At 41.3% G+C, this 15,864-nt stretch overlaps 2 protein-coding genes across 4 annotated transcripts in view; both read right to left on the bottom strand.

Annotated features, from left to right (window-relative positions):
• The window catches only part of scalloped (TEA domain transcription factor 1 homolog scalloped), a 303,834-nt gene that overhangs the window by 189,890 nt on the left and 98,080 nt on the right, over nt 1–15,864 (bottom strand). The window lies entirely within an intron of this gene.
• LOC135697124 (hydroxysteroid dehydrogenase-like protein 2) lies at nt 12,287–13,424 on the bottom strand. Its single transcript, XM_065216710.1, has 4 exons — nt 13,337–13,424; nt 13,101–13,264; nt 12,831–13,044; nt 12,287–12,771 (listed from the first exon to the last, which is right to left on the bottom strand). Exons 1-4 carry the CDS (start codon nt 13,357–13,359, stop codon nt 12,309–12,311), a joined length of 864 nt encoding a protein of 287 aa, XP_065072782.1. The 5' UTR covers nt 13,360–13,424; the 3' UTR covers nt 12,287–12,308.

Raw genomic sequence — 15,864 nt, 5'->3', positions numbered from 1 at the left:
TTCTAATGGGAAGGTTGCCGAAGAAAAAGAGGCTGCCGACAATAGTCACACTCACCTGAGAAGTTTAGAGCGTTGTAAAAACGCTTTCAAACAGTTTTGAAGAATTCTGTCGATTGGAATGGATAGAGAAGCAAGCAGCAGATGAATTGAAACAAACAGACACGTCATATATGTGCGTGACGCTGTAAAAATGCTAATAGAAGTGCGGACGCTGCTTAGATTGACGAGAATACGTAAATTCCCCTATATGAATGGTGAATCGACAATATGGAAGGAGCGTGATACTTAGCTCTGGTCCTCACAAGTCCCTACCTCACGCCTCCACGAGTCATATGATAACAAAAGACTACCATCTGAAACACGGCAATGTTGTCAATCCAACAATAATAATGTGAGGGGGTGCGAGGCAACTTCTGGCGTTGTAACCACAGAACGGCGATAGAGGAAATGCTTCGTCAAACCCGAGATTCTGTTCACTGCGGCTCAAACAGCTTCTGTCTGGCATCCTACGGCTAAATAAGCAATGCTTATCCTCGGAAGCTACACCTATGATGGCAGTCCCAGCACGGCGATAGGAGACCTTGGATCAACCACCTACTGCCACCGAAACCTACAAAATTATTACAGAAGAAAACAACAGAGAAAGACAACGAACCTGCTGTGTGTAATTCGTACTTGGTGGCCTCACAACTGGATCACGAATGCTGACCAGGACGAGAGTTAGTGCTCATTTCCCGACTGCCAGCGGAACTATATGCTTCCAACGACCAACAAACAACGAAACCTACGAGGTGCCCACGTTTCATCCAATTATTGGACTCTGAAGCATCGTGTTTGAATCTTTGATTTAAGCAGACCCGATGTTTTCTGAATCATCTTGCCCCTTAAATACCAGGCAGTAGGCCCTGGACGACTTTGATATGGAGCAGATCCACTCCAAATGACGTATCTTTGATTAGATGGTTTTAGTGCTATGATTTATTGAAAATGTAAAAGGGTCCTTGTCTAGGGGCACGAACGAAAACTTGACGTATGACCGCTAGTGGACGGAACAAATATGTTGATCATTTAATTCTTACCTAACTCTTTCCGTTTTTGAATTGGTGGCCCTGAAAAAGGCCAGTTGTTTTTCAAATGGTGGCCACACCAGTGCAAAACGATGCCAACCGGATGACGGCGGCCTAGTCATGCTGCCGATTGCGGGAAGCCTTTCCGCCGGTCGATGTGGGTGCTTTCGTCATCGTCTTTGTATTGGTACGATGCGTGCTGTTCCACTCATACATCGTGTCCGACGCTTATCCGTCCATTGCTCGAAAGCAAATGACGAAGAAAACAATTTGGCAAGCGTTTTTACTATCGCTGGTTTTCTCCTCCCTTCCATTCATTGGTGAAATGGTGAGCGGTCAACCGAGCATTGAGCTCGCTCATGTGGGCATGCGTAATGTGTCGTGTGTTCGACTCTATTGTTGCGTCTGAATTTTGATTTTTTTTTTAATGTGACCCCCAGTATAGAAATTAAAGGCGTAGTCCTACGTCAAAATATCGAATACACCATTTTGGAAAATTGAGCGAGAGTCAAAATGAATGAATTCTGACACAAACTTGGTTCATTACTTCTAGCAAACAATTATGTAAAGTTTCATGGAATTCTGTTAATTTTTTCGACCTGGCGGTACAGCAGAAGTGCAATAAATGCGTTTTAGACGATGTTGGGATCATCAAAGTGACATTGTTTGAACGTTCAAAAGCACTTTTAATGATTCTAGCAGGTTGTATTGGATTGCCCTGCACCCGTAGATAATGGAAATTTTGGGTTTTGACTGCGTTTAGAATACTTTTTGGCGGTACAGCAAAAGTGCAATAAATGCGTTTTAGGGGATGTAAGGATAATCAAAGTCACATTGTTTGACCGTTCAAAAGCCATTTCAATGATTTTAGCAGGCTGCATTGGATTGCCCTGCACCCGTAGATAATGCAAATTTCGGGTTTTGACTGCGTTTAGAATACTTTTTGGCGGTACAGCAGAAGTGCAATAAATGCATTTTAGGGGATGTAAGGATAATCAAAGTCACATTGTTTGACCGTTCAAAAGCCATTTCAATGATTTTAGCAGGCTGCAATGGATTGCCCTGCACCCGTAGATAATGCAAATTTCGGGTTTTGACTGCGTTTAGAATACTTTTTGGCGGTACAGCAAAAGTGCAATAGCTGCATTTTAGGCGATGTTGGGATCATCAAAGTGACATTGTTTGACTGTTCAAAAGCACTTTTAAATGAGAATTTCACGTTGGCATAATGTAAAGTGATTACTATTTTCTATATGCACACGGTTTATAGGGCATATGCATATCAATTATTCCAGCTATTTTTGGTGTTAAAAGCAAGCAAAACAAAAGTATAAAATCGCAGAGAAGGAAAATAAAAACATTCTGATTTAATAAATGATTTCCCTGAATTAAAAAAAAATGTGATTGCAGCATTATTTATTGCAGAAAACGGATTATTTTTCAGTCAAAGGGCGGCTTGAAAAATTAAAATATTACTGCAAAAAAATTCAAAATATAATTCAATCAAATATCACTAACTCGATATTTAAGGGATCATTTATGGGATATTTAAAGGATCATGCAGTTAGGGAGGTAAATTTTGGAAATTTGTATAGACAAAGACGTGGAGTTTTTGGGCCGAAGGGTTACCGAATTTTATATACTCCTCACCATCCATCTCCAACGGAGGAGTTTGGTAAAGAGAGATGATCAACACCGATTTGTACCTTCCTAAAAGTTGTCCTTGCTCGCTTTCTTCTCTCTATAAACAATTTTCACACTGCCCTACTCTAACGGAACTGTCAACGCTATATTTTCACCTCCTCATCTATCGTATACAAATCCAACTTTAGTCTGTTATTTGAAATTAGCATCTTCAACTATGAAATCCTGTCAATTTCGTTTAAACATTATGATCATTTTGTTTTAAGATGGAGCATACTTTGTTTTAACGTTTTACTATTTGATTGGAAAATATAATTTGAAAGTTGTGACACAATTTAGTGCCAGTTACGACAAATGACAAATGAAATTTCTCTTTCTAAGAATTTATAATTGTCAATTTTTATTGCAAAGTTTGTAACCGATTTTGTTAGAAGTGACGATTGTTTGAATCTGTTTGAATTTTTTTTTAGTAATTGTATTTTATTGACTTGGAGTCGGAGTCGAAGAGTCGACGTCAGAGTCAGAGTCGGTTAATTTAAAATAAGAGGAATTGGAGTTGGAATCGTAGTCGGAGTCAGAGGCGATCGATTTTCATTCGACTCCACAGCCCTGAGCAGGCATGGAAAATCATTTACATTCATTTCATGCATTCATTTACATTCATTTGCCTCTAACTTTTTTCATCAACAGATTTCCACTAAATGATGTAAAGAGCTTTGGTGGGTTTTATTATTAGCTACAACTTTTGTCCATAACTCAAATCTGTATCTCTTATGAATCACGAATTAGAGCGGGCAGACCTTGTTACTGTTTTTCAGTGAATGTAAAATACATTCACTGAAAAACAGTAGTGGCTTCTGTTCGCTCTGTGTCGTGATGCATAAGATATACGGATTTGAATTGTTAACAAAATTTGTAGTTAATAACAAAACCTACAAAAATTCCATACATTATTTTGCGGAAATCTGTTGATGAAAAAAGTTAGGGGCAAATGAATGTAAATGAATGCACGAAATGAATGTAAATGATTTTCCATGCCTGGCCCTGAGTAGAACTAACATTTGGAAACAATTTGGAAACAATTCCAGAGAGGTCTAAAAAGTTTCCGGGGAGTGTAAAACATCTTAAATACAACAAAAACAAGCTTATGAAGTTGGAAGAAGCTTCCACAAAATCTGTCGGGGGAGATGAATATCCAGAAAAATTAGGAAGAAATTTCCGGGGAAAATTTGAATGGGCTTTCATGGCAAACGAGAGGAAAAATTCAGAGAAAGTTCATTGAAACATCCAGAAGAAGTTGGCAGACAATTCTGGGACTAGTAAAAAGTGACTTCTGGAGCTTCCAGGAGAAATCGTAAGAATCGTCCGACGTCAGTCAGATGATGCTTAAGAAACTTCTCAAGGAAGCCAGAAGCTATTCTAAAGATAGCTGGAATAAACTTCCAGAAGAAGTTTTCAGGAATCTTCCAGTGAAAGCTAGAAGAACCATCCGGAAAAAAATTGTGAGAGACATCCTAATAAACAGTGTTGGGAAAATATCAAAAAATCAAATCTCACTAACGCCCAAGATCACGCTTCATTTTTGTAGACAAAAATCAACAAGCAAACAACTGCGGTTGATTTTGCAAGCTGTGATATCGCAGCTCGGAATATCAAGCTAACAAAACTCACCAACTGCAAATCTCACCAAACTGTGGTGAGATTGAGTTTAATGATTTTTGCTTCACACCCAAATGCAACCGAAACTTCCATAACGGCATGCAGCAGTCCCTTCACGTCTGCCATCGGTGAAGATTAAAAAGAGATAGCAAACTATGCTTTCTCTTTCTAAGAAAACGTTGTGCAATGGAATAATTTTTGTGTCGAGTCAACTCTCAGCTTGATGTTTGCACGTTCTGAATAGTCTCGCAATATCAAAGGAGCTTGTAAAATCAATATCAAGCATGATATTTTGTTCCAATATCACGCGTGATATTCCGAGCCCATGAGAGCGGAAAAATATCAATTGATTTCTGATTTTGCCAACACTGCTAATAAAACTTGAAATAGTTTCCGAAAAGTGGAAGAAAGTACCGGAAAAATTAAAAAAATAAATATGTCCACAGAATATTTCAAAGGAAATCGGAAGAAACATCCGGAGATAGTTGGAAGTAACTTCTGACCGAAGTCCGTAGAAAATTTGGCAGTTCCTAAATTGAATTTTAGACTCAACCTTCTCCGATTTGCATGAAACTTTGCATAATTGTTTGTTAGGCGACGTTTATAAATTACGTAAGGGGCTGTTCATAAACTACGTAGACAGTTAAGGGGGGTTGGTAATTATTCACGGCCCAAACAAACTTAAAAAAATTTGTATGGTGAATTGTCTACGCAGGGGGAGGGGGGTCAAGAATCCCCAAAAAACTGTCTACGTAGTTAATGAACAGCCCCAAACGTCTATAAGGGGGATGGGGTCACGTATATTACATAGGGGAGGGAGGGAGTAAAGCTTTGCGTTACGCAATACAGTAATGACCCAATTTTGTCAGCCCCCATTTTGAAAATATTTTCTAATGTTCTGCGAAACCCATGCGCTTGTTTTTTGTTTTTTTTTTATTTATTTGAAAATACAGTGATCACTAAATCTTGCTTGCAAAATGGATTTGTTATAGATTTCTGTCTTGAGTCTTTCGCTTTTGTTAAACGTTTGAAAGGCAAGTACTCGATGGCACGCTTATATTTTATTTTGACGTAGGACTACGTCTGTGATTTCTATATGGGGGTACACTGTGTGAAAACCGAAAATGGAACATGTTACGAAATTATGAAAGATTTTGAACGTTAACAACTCAGCTGCCTCTGGACTAATTTCAATAATTTTAACACCAATCGATCAGAAATATTTCTACGCATTTGCTAAAATCAAGACTTTATCATTTTTTAAATGCCACTATTGAAAATTGCACGAATGTGCTTCTGTTGGTATGATAATTTAAATTATCATCGATTGCCTGGGAAAAGTGATTTCTTTAACACAGATTTCAAAGTTGAATTCCATTCGGTCTCACAAAACGGTGTTTATTCAATCACCGCGTGGTGGTGTTCTCCAGTACACAACGAAAGGCTCCCCGCAAGCAGCTAGCTTTCAAGGCTGCCCTCAACCGCTGATCGGATTCAGTTCCAATCACCGTGTGTTGTGGTGTTCGGTCGTTGGCATCAGCAGCAGCAGCAGCAGCAGTGCTTTCGGCGCGTGGCATTGTTCTCCAAGCAGCGAGCTGAAGCCCACATGAGCATCCATATAAGGAGGAAGAAGCCGCACTGCTATTGATCGGAATCAGTAGCTCTTCGTGAGTCGCTGTGGGCCATCTATGCCAAGCGCGTCACCCTCATTACAAACAACATACAGCTCACCAGCCTCATCTGGGTTGAACACCCTAATAACATTACTCAATTATCACGACAAAACGGTCCTTTTCAGGACCACCATCAATTTGATAAAGATTATGTTTTGGCTGCCATATGAATGATTGTCGAAGCATGAACGCTTGTTAGCCATGGATCCAATAATCTCAATGCTCATTGATCGATTCCGGTCTGCTACATCTTATTATATTGTTTTAATAACATAATGAATCAATAACCAATATAATCAATAACAATAAAGCAAACCAATAGAATTTATACCGATTTATAGTGGCTAAAAATCATTTTTTTAATTCTCGATTATATTTTATTTCACAGAGTGTTTGATTAGATGATGCAGTAGTGTGCATGCAATAACTCTATAAAATAGCTCTATACTTACTCGTTACGGTCAATGACTTGGTATTTAAGCAGCTGGTAGCACGATTTAGCCATGGGGCAGTTTAGTCTAAAACACGATTGTGAACAAGTTTGCGCAATTGAGTTTGCTCCAACTCAGTAAACGAGATTCTACATTTAGGATGTTCATATACCAGAAGATGAACCTAAACTTCTCATTGAAGTTATTTGATTATTCCCAACTCCATCTCAAGCATGTTTTGAAAATTCAGAAAGCTTCATCAATTCTTCAATAAATTCAATTAAATGCAATCAATTAAATTCTTCAATAATGCAACAATGCTACAGACCATGGATTCTAATTCTCAGAATTCTTCCCACGCAAGAGTTTATAGGAACACCAAAAAGGAGCTTTTTAACAGGAGTCCAACTCTATTACAACAATGTCTGACACAGGGTTTAAGTACTTGTCTTTACGGAATCATGGCTCCGTGCTGATATTGACAGCAGTGTAATTTCATCGGATTACGTTTTCTTCCGCTTTGATCGCAATAAGTTAACCGCAACCTCATTTGCGGGGCGGTGGAGTACTGATTGCAGCCAACAACTACCAGGAGTGTGAAGTTATTTCGATAGCTAACTGTGACAATCTTGAGCATATTGCAGTTTGCATAAAATCGCAATCTCATTCGCTTTATGTAGTAGCTATCTATCTTCCACCTTACTCGAGTGCCGAGCTATATATATCTCATGCAAGGGTCGTTCAAAAAGTGGCAGATCGTTGATTGGAGACTGACATAATCCTATCGATCGGTGATTTTAATCTTCCTAATCTGCGATAGCATCTGGACGAGGACATTAATGGCTTTATTCCGTCAAACGCCTTGACTGATACTGAGAGAAACTTTACAGAAGCTATGTTTTCCAAAGGCTTGAGACAGATTAATAACATTGTCAACACGAACGAAAGACTCCTTGACCTGGCGTTCACCAATCTCCCGGAGTATCTTGACCTAATTTCCGCACCTGCATTGCTGTTAACTGTTGATAATCATCACACACCAATCATCTTACTACTTGACGAGAGTGTTGTACCATCCGTACTTGACGATCAGGACAAATGTTTCAAATTTGACTATTTGGCATGCGACTTTGACTTGCTGAATTCTATTTTTATGAATATTGAGTGGGAACAATTATCAATTTATGCTTCAGTAGACCAGATGTTATCAGCTTTCTACTAATCTCTCTCTGAAGTTATAAATCATCATGTACCTCTAAAGAGACAATCGCCGATTTCTGCTTTCAACAAACCGTCGTGATGGACTGCAGAGTTACGTACGCTTCGTAACAAGCTTCGTAAGCTGCGCAACAGGTTTTTCCAAACGAAAAATGAGTCTGATAAAGCTAGACTCGTTGAGCTTGAGTTGGGGTACAAAGCCACCCTTTCTACGACACACGAAAACTATTTGTGTAGGATACAGACAACCGTCAAGGAAAATCCTTCGCGCTTTTGGGATTTCATTAAGAAACGCAAAGCTGACTACGGCATCCCTGGATCGGTCAACTTCGAAGGAACCACTTCTCGCTCATGCTCGGAGATAGCTAATCTCTTTGCTAATTTCTTTGAGAGCGTATTTAGTAAAGCATCACCCGTTCACCGTCAAGCAGGCTTCGAGCAGATTCCGTCTCATAACATACATCTACAATGCATCCAGTTTTCTCCAGACGAAGTTCCAGAAAGCCCTCGAAACTCTCGATTCAACGAAAGGACCCGGAAAAGAACGATGAGAAGTATCTTCGTAGCAGCTGTCGAGGCATATGGAAATCGAAGATGCCCGAGACTCGATTGAACACTCGTTGCAGCCCACCTATTGCACCGTTCATGCCATAGTTTGTGCGCTGAAGTGGCAATCTCAGCATAACGTTGTTACGTAGCGCACGGGGTTGGACGTTAATGTTGACTTGCCCCAAGATTGCACTGCAATCAATTCTACCTTGTAAAGTGCCCGCAATGAACAGGGCCCTAGAGGTGTCTCTTCTAGTTCGGAGAGGCTCCAGATCAATCAGCTGGCAACGACTTTCATAGCTGGGCAGATGAAATGGGTCTCTCCAAGGCAGCTTCCGCAGAGCGAATCGAAGAAAACGGCGTTGAACGGACTCAACTCTCTCAGCACCATTGTTGTAGTTTGGACTCCAGACCACAGAACAATATTCCAGAATGGATCGCACCCAGGAACAGTACAGTGACTTCAAACAGTAGATATCGGAGAAATTCTTTGCTATCCTGAAGATAAATCCCAATGTCCTAGACGCCTTGTCGACAACGTACGAGATGTGCTGCTTGTACGTAAGTTGAGAATCCAGAATAACACCCAGATCTTTCACATGGTTCACACGGTCGATTACAGTGCCGATAAGTTTGTATTCAAATGTGATTGGTTCTTTCTTTCGAGTAAAAGTGATCACTGAACACTTAGTGGGATTAACCACCATTCGGTTCAAATTACACCAGCTGGCAAAGGCTTCGAACTGACGTTGAAGGAAGTGACAGTCATCAATCGAGCGGATTCGTAGGTAGATTTTAAGATCATTCGATGTCCAAGTTCACGTCATTGAAGTAGAGTAAGAAAATCAAAGGTCCCAGGTGACTTCCTTGAGGTATTCCTGACGTAGCTAGATACATATTGGACCGGTTGTCACCAATGGAAACCATCAGTTACCGATAAGTGAGATATGAACGAAACCATCGCAAGAGGTTGCCGCTGACCCCAAGTCTATGCAACTTGGCAATCGCGATGGCATGGTTTAGCTTATCGAAGGCAGCTGACAAGTCGGTGTATATGACATCTGTTTGAGTCCTCTCTGCCATGCTTTCCGTAAGATACGATGTCAAACACAGCAGATTTGTGGAAGTAGAACGACCGGAAGTGAAGCCGTGTTGATCACCACTTATATACTGCTTACAATGAGAGAGTAGAGGCTCCATGATAACTAACTCAAATAACTTCGAAACTGCACTCAACGACGTAATTCCACGATAATTTTCCACATCCCGTTTGCTGCCCTTTTTGTGGATAGGAAACATATGTGCGAATTTCCAACAAGATGGAAATGTACCACTCGAGATGGACAATCGAAATAGGTGAAGCATGGGCATCAGCAAGCTGGCGATATGCTTTTTCAGGAATACGGATGGAACGCCGTCGGGTCCTGGATTGAAGGACGACTTGAGTTGTGATACGGCAGTGGAAATCATCTCGACGTTGACATCCATCGCACCCAGTGTTTGACCGTACAGTGGAACATTACTAGCTGCTAGGGTAACGTGTTCGTCAGTTAATCTCTCATTCGTGAAAACACTGGTGAACTTCTCAGAAAACAAGCGACAGATCTGCTGAGGAGTGGAAGCAACTACTCCATTCAACACCATTGAAGAAGGTAGGCCGGATTCCTTGCGCTGCTCATTTACGTAATTCCAGAATGACTTCGGGTGCGACTTGAGTTTCCTCTGAATCCCTCGTTGATATCGCGAATAGCATCGACGGCTAACTCACTTGAACTCATAATTGAGCCTAAAGTAGTGACGTTTCAGCGAAAGCGTACGATACTTAGTGAATTTTCTTAATGCGGCTCTCTTGGTCGACTTCAACTTACGCAGTTCACTCGTCTGCCAGGGAGGATGAGAAATTTTACGGTGAACTCTTTTCGGAACGTGCCTGTCAATGACATAAGCCAAGACATGTGAAAATGTTTGCGCAGCGGTTTCAACATTATCAGGATCGAGGATGCTCTCCCGATCTATACTAGATAGCACGTTGACGATACTACGGTGATCGGCTTTCCGGAAATCGTATGACACGGTCGTGGAAATGTCGTCAAAGACCCGATCGTGATTGTCAGCAACAGTGACAACCAAGGGAGGGTGATGATGTACTTGCTTTACTAGTGGAGAAGGTGCCGTGGAGATGAAAGGAGCGGTGTCCTGAACGCTAACGAAGCAGAGGTCCAGGCTACGGTTGTTTTCGTTGACTACGTGGTTTATTTGAGATAGTGTTGCTGTACTATAGCAGTCGAGAAGGCTAACTGATCCTGTATGAAATACAGAGTGTACACGGTCTGGGTAGAGAAAGCCGCTGTGAGATGGTTTCCAGGAAACGCCGGGTAGATTGAAGTCACCCAGAACGATTGTCTCATCAATTGGTGTCGCACTCTCCATTATGGTGAAAACGGACCGGCAATGGGTATCGATAAGTTCGTTGTCACGAACCCCGACAGGTGCAATATACACCGCACATAGGTACAGTGTGCGATCGCTCAGTTCTACGGCCACCCAAACTTGTTCCACACAGTTCCACAAGACGTTTTCGACGTAATGCTTTCGTGGTGGTAAATTCCATACGCTCCAGGACCTTCGACACTCCATCTGGCGTACCAGAAGGCAGTGTTCTCGGTCCTCTTATTTTTATCATCTATTTGAATGACTTGTGTGAGCTGCTCTCATCATCCAAACTGTCTTATGCTGATGACCTAAATTTGTGTATTTTTTTCTCCTGCTGACTGTGTTGCAGTACAAGAAGATATAAATCGTTTGCTAGTCTGGTGCGGTGACAATAGCGTTGCTCTTCATCCTTACTGCATGGGACCGTATTCCCTAGAACGTGTAAACTCAATCTGCGATCTAGGCGTTACGATCGTTTTTCACTCTATCAAAAGGCATTGTTGATAATGTTTTAAAGCTATCTTATCCGTATCTGTTTTCATCCAAGTACCATGCTGTGTTTCATCTAGAAGGTATTCTGATTTGTGATACACAATCTCAGCGACAACTGATCAAACAGTGCAGTGTTGCCATCAATCCAAAGTCGGGTCAGAAGCTGAAGTCATATGATTTATCGATAAATGAAAGCAACAAAGTTATAATCTTCAACCCAAGGTCCAGATGATTGAAAGAACGCACTATTCCAATGAAACTCCCATTTTCAAAGCACATTATTCAAGCTCCCATAATTTACGAACCCTAATACCAAAGGAACGCGTTTCGCCTATCCAAAACAAAAAGGCATCATAAATTCAAAACGCACCCAACAACGTGTTGCCCCAAATTCCAGGAAGGACGTCTCATTTCATTAGAAACGTCAATTCCCTTCCTTACTTCAACGTATAACCTTCTTTTTATTTTATGACTTGACTAAAACACGCGCGAACACACACCACTTGCAGCTCTCCCCATCCGCACGCAACTTTGTTCCAAGCCAAAGGATTTCCTCTTCCCCATTCTTGAACTAAATTCCGTCGAAAAAATTAACAACATAAATTATTATGCTGTACGTTTTGCTGTGGAAAAGAGCAAAAACCAAAATGTAACTAAACCTAGTTTTTTTTCCACCACTATAAATGGAAACGGGTAGCAAGAAGCAATCGAAAAATGCAAATTTAAATTAAAACCGATCTTTTCCTCTGGACCTGATCATCCTCAATTTTTTTAGGATGAGCTCGATCACGCAAAAAGTAAAACAAAAGTTAGGACGCGGCGAGCAGGTTTCTTTAAAATTTCAAGAATGAAGATGTGCGATCTGTGTGCCCTTTCCGAATATATCGTTGGACAAAAAAAAATACACAGCAAGAATGAAACAACGAAAAAAACCGACGGCGACGGTGGAGTCAAATATTTCTTGCCGTTTCAGCTGGTTTGACATTCCGTTCCCAGTGGATGTTTTGAATTTTCGAACTCGAAGATTAATACGATCGATTTTCGGGTTTCCGAGCGGCGCGGTTTCTCACGGTTTCTCAAAGATGGACTTTGCCGAAGGAATTAAAAACACACAACTAAATCAAAATGGATTCCACATTTGTTTACAACTTCGATCTATTGACATCTACAAAGCCACACAGCTGAATGTTCTTCTCGTTGCCCGGAACGCACGAGTACTCGCTCAGATCGGTAACGCCTTCGGCCTGCAGTAGATCTTCGTCGATAAAGAAGTTTCCGGTGCAGGAGCGAGGATCCTTGCAAAGGATGGCGTACGCAGCATCCGCCAAGATCTCCGGCTTGCGGGAAACGCTCTCGGCTCCATCGCCGTGGATCATATCCACAGCGGCCGTATGAACTAGTTTTGCCGGCCATAGGGCATTGGCCGCAATACCATCCTTCCGGCACTCTTCGGCCATCCCCAGGACGCACATCGACATGCCGTACTTGGCGATCGTGTAGGCCAAGTTGCGAGCGAACCACTCAGGCTTTAAAATCAGTGGAGGTGAAAGGTTTAGGATGTGACCGTGGGTACTCTTCTTCAAATACGGGAGGCACTCCTTGGATCTGTCGGTAAGGAATTCCGGTTATTGACACTTCTTCAGACAACTAATGACTCAACTTACACCAGGAACGTGCCGCGAGTGTTGATGTTATTCATCAGATCATATCGCTTCATCTCGGTCTGCTCCGTCGGAGTCAACGAAATTGCGCTGGCATTGTTGACCAAGATATCGATTCCACCGAACTTGTCCACAGCCCCTCTGATGGCGGTCCGTACGGCAGTTTCATCGCGGACATCCACCACGCAAGCTAGCGCCTTACCACCGGCGGCTTCAACTATACGGACGAGATTATAAGTAGGCAAATAGTGCACCCGTAACAGTTCAACTTACTTTCGGCTGCCGCCGTGTAGATCGTTCCGCTTAGCTTCGGGTGTGGTTCGGCTGTTTTTGCCGCGATCACCACATTCGCCCCATCACGGGCCGCTTTTAGTGCGATTGCTTTGCCGATTCCTCGCGAAGCTCCGGTGATAAACAATGTTTTGCCGGCTAGTTTGCTATAAGAAATGGAAAAAACTACTCTCAGCACGCTGCGTCTTGGGTGATCGTTAAAAAGGTTTATGACTCACCCAGTATTCCTGATTCCCATCATTCAAAATCGAATTACAACCAATTTTTCGCAAAACAAAAACCACACCTTCACACCGTTTGGGCAACACTCTCAGACTGGCATCGGTTTGATTTCTCTCTTCTTCCACCCTGATTGTTGTGAACAGAACTGTGAGCGTAATCAGTTACCACGCCAGTCGCTTATCGTCGCGAGCAGATTAAAATTACGCTCGGTCATTGCGCGTATATCGCACACCGCCGCCGCACGGCTATCTTGGTCCAAACATAGTGGAGTAGAGAGAAAGAGAGGCCAAAAACACAGTGCTGCCAACTAGATTGCTGTGGCATTTTAAATCTCCAGGCCCACTAGATTGAGCGATTAACCGCGTGTCGATAGAGTACTAAAAAATGGATCTTCGCCTCGCGGTTGGTGGTCCCAGTAGGCGATGGCTTCTAGGAAATTCTACCTATCTATTCCTAATGCAGAAACCTCCACTTCTAAGAACATTGACTCATATTCTTCACATTCTCGTAACTCAGCCTAAAGGAGTCCCATCGCGCCAAACAGGAAACGGTTCAGCAGCTGTTCGCCCCAGCCTCCTGCTCGCTCGCTGGAAGGCACAATTATCTCCCCGTGGATCTTCATCTTTCGTCATACGACTGCAATGCCCTTCGGACGGGAGGTGGAGAACAATTACTAAATTTACTTCTTCATTTCTTCCATCTGGACGCTCGCTCACTTCACTCCTTGGTTCGTCGTTCGTCTTTTTGTCACCCCCTCGAGCGACGGAGACAGGGGAGGGACCACCTGAAAGCCTTCTGATATCGTAGAGTGCGCGATACACATCATCTACCTGCATGTCCCTTTTTCGCTTCGTTTCGCTTTCTATGCCCGGTTCCTAATTTGCATAATTACGTGGGAACTTTTTTGTTCGTCCCGCTCACCGTTCATCGTCGCCTTAGTTGTAGGCTGTGAAAATCAATTACACGCAGCGCCTGGCAGCTGGATTGGAGTTTTGCTCGGCTCGACGAGGTTAGGTATCGGTTCGATCGATATCTTTTCCTTTTCATAAAGACACAAGGAAAAGATTGACGATGGCTGTGCGATCCCTCCCGCCGACCGTGATGCCACGTGATGCGGTGTTTCAACATTAATTAAATCGAGATCGATAATTAATTTAATCGGATAGGGATCGGGTTCAACTGTTTTCTGTTTTCTTTTCGTCTCTAATGAATCCTCTACGGTCGCAGTTTGGTCCAGCAATGAATTGGGGTGATCGAAGTTTATTGATAAGTAGGTTTTGGGATGGCGCCTGGGATCGTTAATCATTTCTTAAACAGGTGGACATGGGTGTAGGATTCTTTATTTCTTATTAATAACTATTTTAAGCGTCACAAGAGGAGCTCCCGGAATAAAGGGCCTATTTTCTATGCTGAAACGTGAGCAATGTGGGTTCGATTAACTATGAAGGTGTCTTCACCCAGTAGAGCAGTTCTACGCCAAATGTTGAATCGATCTGATGCGACCATCTCCGATTTGTATGAAATTTTGCATAATTGTTTGTTATGGTGAATGATTCACATTTGTGCGGAAATTCGACCATTTTTAATCTCGCAAAAAAGTCTTCATAATGGCGTGTTTGAATTTTGCAACAAATCATAACTCGAAAACGTTACTTCCAATCGAAATGACGCCTGAGGCAAATATGTATGAAACATTTATTGCTTTTCAAGTAAAATATACACGGAAATAAGTTTCAAGTAATTTTAAAAGTTTAAAAATCCAAAAAAAGTGTTTAAACGCAAATAACAAAAAATAACCCTCTTCAAGTTCCTTTTTTCGATATTTTTCATTAATAAGCATATAAATCATACTACATTCGCAGAAAGAAAATTTCAATATGCACGCTTAAAAATAAACAAAAAGCATAGAACACCATGTTCGTTGAATCAATTGTGTGTGCAATTTTGCTCAGAAACCCATTTTATAGACAATCAATGGAAAATTAAAAAAAATATAAACAAAAAGTTAAAAAAATGTTGTTTTGTTAATTATTTAGATTTTTGTTAATTATTTAGTGTTCACCTTGAAATTTTCTCAAAAGATAACATTTTGTACAAGCATTTTAATAAATAATATTCCAAATGTAGGGGAAATGGTTCTAATGTTTGCCTATGGATCTAAGATTGGGCCCATCGCTAAAATTCTGCTATTTATCAATTTTATCTAGTTGAACGCGTCATTGGGACGGTACCAGGGCTGGTAGCGCTGATGCGATATAATAGTAGTGACTTTAGTGACTAAAATTACGGACATAGTGACCAAATAGTGACTTTTGAATAATAAATAAGTAACCAATAGTTACATTTATATGATGACTCAGAAACTCAAATAAGGTTTAATATTGAAATAAACTGTTTTTATAATGGAACTTAAAATGACATTTCATGATTTCCTCTAATTATATCGAAACTCTCAACGGAATCTCCTATTAAGAACATTTGAAGTGCAATTTTCGGATTTTCTTAGATTTTTTTTCAAATATTA

This window comes from Ochlerotatus camptorhynchus, unplaced genomic scaffold (assembly GCF_037179485.1).
Source record: "Ochlerotatus camptorhynchus isolate MF236.1 unplaced genomic scaffold, CSIRO-AGI_Acam_v1.1 ptg000067l, whole genome shotgun sequence".
Taxonomy (NCBI): domain Eukaryota; kingdom Metazoa; phylum Arthropoda; class Insecta; order Diptera; family Culicidae; genus Ochlerotatus; species Ochlerotatus camptorhynchus.
This window is presented reverse-complemented; position numbering and strand designations above follow the sequence as displayed.

Excerpts from the sequence above, each read along its gene's own strand:
- LOC135697124 (XM_065216710.1), bottom strand. The coding sequence starts at position 13,359 with ATGATGGGAATCAGGAATACTGG. Across the intron at positions 13,265-13,336 it reads ATGGGAATCAGGAATACTGG|CAAACTAGCCGGCAAAACAT; the intron begins GTGAGTCATAAA and ends CATTTCTTATAG. Across the intron at positions 12,772-12,830 it reads ACTCGCGGCACGTTCCTGGT|ATCCAAGGAGTGCCTCCCGT; the intron begins GTAAGTTGAGTC and ends CCTTACCGACAG.